Consider the following 6,000-nt stretch of genomic DNA (forward strand, 5'->3'; position numbering starts at 1 on the left):
AAAGGACGGATGGAGAATGTCCTGTTATCTGATGCCAACTGAAGAATTAGTTTATTCAGCTGTTTGAACTCTTTTCTCCAGAAAAAGACGCGAATGAGATCATGAATCAATGAGGAAAAAACAACATGTTTCTACGATTAGTCGACTGTGGGCAAAATCTGACCAATCAGATTCAACTATGAAAATCCTTAGTGGAGGACACGCCCAGTTATTAATAACAATAATAATAACAGAGAATCATCATCTGATCAGTTATCAATTAATTAATCTTCTTCTTTTATTCTTTATTCAGATTGTGGAGCTGCAGGTTGTCAGAGATCAGCTGTTCTTCTCTGGTCTCAGCTCTGAAGTCCAACCCCTCCCACCTGAGACACCTGGACCTGAGTGAGAACGACCTGCAGGATTCAGGAGTGAAGGATCTGAGTGGTTTTCTGGAGAGTCCAGACTGTAGACTGGAGACTCTGGGGTCAGTTCACTGACTGTTGTATCTGATCCACCTACAGTGGATTAAAGTGAACTAAAAATATACTTTCTTCTGAAAACATTGAATAGAAATAGATTTTTTTCTGTGTTTCTATATGTAAGGGATAATGCCCTTCGAGGTGTCCGATTATCAGAAATTAATGGACGACGCGGAGGCGTGAACCGTCCGACGCGCCGCGAAGTCCATTGATCTCTGATAATCGGACACGTTGAAGGTGCATTATCCCGCTTTTACCATGGTCACTTACGAGATAAATACATATTAAATCAATTACTTATAATTTAATGTTGTTTTTACCGTTAAAATACGTCTTTCACAATAAGCGGCTGAGCGGACTATTTAATAACTCTCGTCGGCGATAAAAGAAAAAAAAAAAGAGGGACCCGCTGTGACCACAGCATAACTACAGCCAGTGACTTTGCCAAAGACAGCCTGATAGTAGATAAGTGAAGGGAGGTGAGGTGACGGCTTAAATGTTACGTGACACAAAGTTTTTCAGACGGCCAGTGCACTTCTTACCGCTTATGTGTTTACAGACTCCAGTGCCGTGATCAAGGGGGCAGTTGTCGGTCTGAGAAGTGAAGCTCACTTCCGCGTTCAAAAAACTGCAATCCCCTCGGCTTCCTCTGGGGGCTGGTGTCAGAAAGCAGCATTCCCCATAGACCCCCATGTTAAAATCGCCGACTTTACATCCTCAGTAAACATGTTAAAAGCCTGGTGTCAGAACGTTTTTTCGTCTCAATCGACAGTTTCTACCCCCGCACACACTCTGAGGGGGGTGAATTTTTTTTTAACTCTACCGTTTTACTGTTATTAGGTTAAAACTCTGGCCAATTAGGGCGCGGAAACGTTGAGTGACAGGTCCGAGCAGCTCCGTGGACAGCTGCTTCGAGGCCAGTGGGCGGGTTCTCGGCCGGCCAATCCAACATGGCGCTGTTCAGGCCGCCATGTTTGAGTCACAAAAACGACTCCCCAAAACCAATGGGTGACGTCACGGACGCTACGTCCATTCTTTTTACAGTTTATGGCCGTGATGCGCTGAAAAAAAGTTGTTATGGTCCCGAGTGTCCGTTGCCGTGGTTACTAACAAGCGTTTGAGCCAGCGCAGTAATATTTAGAATGTAATCAGGCAATTTGACCGGTGTCCATGATCACTTTTTAATGGACACCCCGCAGCCAATCAGAATCGAGTATTCACCCAGACCATGGTATATTTAGATTTTAATGCATCTTGAGCTGGACATGTCCTAAAAACAAAAACTCTTCTTCTAAATAATCTGTGACAAATGATGTAAAATGAGTCCAGTTGTATTAATTCCTCATTTGAGTCCAGATTTATTTTCCTGTTTATTCAGATTTATATCAAAAATCAAAGTTACACCACTTGACACTGGGTTTCATCACATCATTGACCCCTGTGCTGTTAGTTTATTGATTTAACCCTGATACCAGTTGATCAATAAAGTTATTGATAATGATAATAATAACAGAGAAGAAGAAAAATACAAAGTTAGTGACATGAAATGGTACAAATATAAATCTGTCTAAATAAAAAGAATCAGAATCTCTAAATCAGAGAGTTGTAGTCAGTGTTTAGTCCAACAGATATTGATTGTATATTGACAGACTGAGCTGAGGTCAGCAGCAGCTGATGAATCTGTGCTGACATGTGGATGATGTGTGTAGAAGGCCACATGATGAAGATCCACAAGAACACAAGGACAAAGTCCCTCTATTGATTATTGATCAGGACTCGTTATTGATCAGGACACATCTGATCAGTTATCAATGAATTTATCTTCTTTCATTCTTTATTCAGATTGGAGTTCTGCAGTTTGTCAGAGATCAGCTGTTCTTCTCTGGTCTCAGCTCTGAAGTCCAACCCCTCCCACCTGAGACACCTGAACCTGACTAGAAACAACCTGCAGGATTCAGGAGTGAAGGATCTGAGTGGTTTTCTGGAGAGTCCAGACTGTAGACTGGAGACTCTGGGGTCAGTTCACTGACTGTTACTGTTGTAGATCTTAGATCTTTGATCCACAACTGAGCCTGATTGATCTTCACTCAGAACTTGAATCATTGACTTAGATTGAATTGATTAATGACATTTGAAATAGTGGTTGTTGAATATTTGCAGTTGTTGTTGTGTGAGAATGATTCTTCAGTTTCAGCTCATTTCACTCAGTGGTCATGAATAATGTCTGTTCACTTCAGTTCAACCTTCACACACACTCGTATTTCTCTCAGTCAGACGACTCATGTTTTCTAGAAGCTCTGGAGAAAATGTCCAATATCAGCTCATCAACTCACTTCATCTCTATCACAACAATGTGCACAAGATCCTCACAACTCATGTTTGGACAAAGACACTGAAATTCATCTGTTGAAGAAAAAACTCTTCTTTCTGATCATCAATGAATTTATCTTCTTCTTTTATTCTTTATTCAGATTAAAGGGCTGCAGGTTGTCAGAGATCAGCTGTTCTTCTCTGGTCTCAGCTCTGAAGTCCAACCCCTCCCACCTGAGAGAACTGGACCTGAGACAGAACAACCTGGAGGATTCAGACGTGAAGGATCTGGATGATCTTGTGAAGAGTCCAGACTGTAGACTGGAGACTGTGAGGTCAGTAGGGGGGCGGAGTCAGTCTGTGCTGCTTTCAGCACTATTGTACTAAAGTCAGTGAGAGACAATAACAGAGACAACAGTCAGCCTATCAGAGCAGAGAGAGACAACAGTCAGCCAATCAGAATAGAGAGACAACAGTCAGCCAATCAGAGCAGAGAGAGAGACAACCACTGATCAATCACCTCTGTCCTCTGCTTCTCTTCTCAGACGGTGGTAAACTCCTTCCCTCCTGGACCTCCCTAACTGACCTGAGAGCAGCTCCACTGTCTCTCACAGAGTCCAGTCCACCATCCTCCCTGTGTGTTCTGGACCTGACAGAGATCATCACTGTCTCTGGACTCATCTGATCCTCTTGTCAAGGAGAGTTGAGGGTCCCGGGCTAGGCCTTTTGATGTATACTGTGGGTTTTTACTATTTTTATGATGTTTTTACTATTTTTTGATGTCTTTACTATTTTTAGAAGTGATTACTGTATGTGACTCAGGGAAAGTATTACATGATATGATGAATCCCGAGCTGATGGAATAGTTGCCGTAATCTATTGGAAAGGAGAAGTAGAATGGGGTGGGCAGGACAAAGGTCACCAAAATGAGGAACCTGTGGCCTGTCCCGGGACATGCCAGGACAGGTCGAGGTGAGATGGCCACAGGGTCAGGTAATTGGGGAAATTTAGAGAAATAGAGAAGTGCGCGTTGACCAAATATGGGCACGGACCGGTGCAGAGTGGTGGAGAAATTATTCCATGACACAAAGGAAGGGTGTCGGCGGTCCAAACATATAAAAAGGTCATCGGGACGAAGTAAAGACAGTGTGCGTCGGGACTGGGTGCGAGAGCGAGCTCCTCAGACCCTACTCCTGCGAAGACTCCGAGGGCTGGTGCGTCTACAGAAGATTGCCATCGAACAAGAAGACTGCGCACAGCAATTTGGACTCGGTTGATCTCCACACTCTCTGCTGGTCCGCTCCCAGGGGCTTAGGCTCCCGATCATCATCCCCAGCAGAAGGGGTCCAGGGAATTCGGCCGAAACCTGCGTCCTTATTCTAGAAATTCGAATCAGGCAACTATCCATCAGAGGTAGGGTTGACTAATAGGGTGAGAATTTGATTTTAATTATTTTCTTTGATTTTTATATTTATGCTCTGATGCTGCTTTGCCCCTGCTAAATTCCTGCAAATAAATTTACAACCTAAAAGACAAGAGAACTGTTATCCTCATCTTTTTGTCTGAGGTTTTAATTCAAATATTACTGTTATGCTGTTCATGATCGTAAGAAGCTAAGCCATAGTGTGCACAACATCTTTAAGACTCTTAAAGGTTAATCTAGTTTTGTGTTCACTTCAAAAGATAAACAGGTCCCTAGGGTTATTTTTCCAAACCGTTAAATTAAACCTAGCCAATAACAAGTGCAAGGATCAAAGAGGAAAGCTGCCGTTAACAGGCGTGCCGGGTTACTACTTCTGGGTGGGGGGCTGCTCTATCAGAACTAGTGGCTTGGGGAAGCGGGACAGACGTCAGGACGAAGGCAGTTAGATGCTAGGCGAGTTTCCTCATCACCAGCTTAAACATTCTTTAGAAATTCTACTCTGGTCGATGACCGTTAGAACTTAAGAACTTACCCTTTAAACGGAGAGCTGGTCTAGTATAGGCCTTTCTTTACAGGGGCCTAATACCGGGGATCTAACACGTGGCGCCCAACGTGGGGCTCGATAAAAGGAATTGTCGAGCCTAGGAGGAAGAACCACAGTGTACCTGGAGGGACACTGTTCGTGAGAGACGACCCGGCGGTGAGAGTTCTGACAGCAGGGAAGCGCCCTGCTGCCTCTGGAGACGAGGACCGGCAAGGAAGGAAATTCGGCCTGTCAGCCTCTGGAGACGAGGACCGGCAAGGAAGGAAATTCGGCCTGCCAGGCTCTGAAGAAGAGGACCGGCAAGGAAGGAAATTCGGCCTGTCAGCCTCTGGAGACGAGGAACGGCAAGGAAGGAAAGTCGGCCTGTCAGCCTCTGGAGACGAGGACTCGGGCAGGGGGAGAGGAAGAAGAGAAATCCCCTGCCAGCACCAGCAGACAGGAAAAGGAAACCATCTGCAACTGAGTGAGTGTGGGCAAAGGAGAGGAAAAAGCCCGCAACCACTGGAGGTGATTCAGCACAAAAACTGCTGGAGCCTCGGCCTAGTGTGACACCGAGAGAAAGGGTCGCAAAAGGAAGAATCAGCAGCCGACGGAAGCTCTGTGACCGGGGCCCGAGTGACGCTGCAGAGCAGCCACAACAGTCTGCTCTCATCCCTGCTCAGCGGACGAAGAGAGGCTTTGAGGGGCAGACAGCCCGAGACGACGTAAGACAACAGGATGGCTACATGGAATGGAGCAAACAACAGAGGCATAAATGAATCAATTTATGTCGAGGTGGAGCCAGGAGACGCTCCACAACCCGAGGAGCATGAATATGAGGAGCTGGATACAGCTGGGCCAAGTGGCGGGCTCAGCTATCTAGTTATCCCACAAGGAGCAGGAATCAAATTCGAAGTAGACAAATCACGTGAGGCTGTGAGCCGGAAAGTGGATCAGAGTTGCACGAGTCATGGAAGATATGTGGCAACGCAGATGTGTGAACAACAAATCGCAGTGGTGCGGGAATGCCCTGCACCCCCCAAATCAAAAAAGGAAGTCGGAAAGTGGATCGAGTGGTGGGCTGACGAATTAGAGAACCGTCAGATCTACAGAGAAGGGAGAGTGAGGACCCTCATCAGCCCCTCGGCACCGCATGACTCTGTGGTAAAAATGTTGGCTAAAGAGTCAGGGAAACTGTCAGTTTTGACAGCACCGGCAGTTAAAGCTGCCAGCAGATACAAGGAACACAGGACGCAGCTTGAGAGGCTGCACCGTCACCGAGA

General features: G+C 45.7%; 1 protein-coding gene across 1 annotated transcript in view; it reads left to right on the top strand.

The window, feature by feature from the left end:
• LOC146982342 (NLR family CARD domain-containing protein 3-like) overlaps positions 1 to 5,287 on the top strand; it is a gene marked incomplete at its 5' end in the record, with an annotated part of 44,457 nt that extends 39,170 nt beyond the window's left edge. The window contains 2 exons of the mRNA XM_085785573.1: positions 293 to 466; positions 4,840 to 5,287. Of these exons, the coding sequence (XP_085641699.1) occupies positions 293 to 466; positions 4,840 to 5,287 (622 nt within the window). The remainder of the gene's footprint in view (positions 1 to 292; positions 467 to 4,839) is intronic.
• Positions 5,288 to 6,000: the final 713 nt, after the last annotated feature.

Source organism: Trachurus japonicus, chromosome 8 (genome assembly GCF_045865225.1).
Source record: "Trachurus japonicus isolate A0001 chromosome 8, Traja_1.0".
NCBI classification, from domain to species: domain Eukaryota; kingdom Metazoa; phylum Chordata; class Actinopteri; order Carangiformes; family Carangidae; genus Trachurus; species Trachurus japonicus.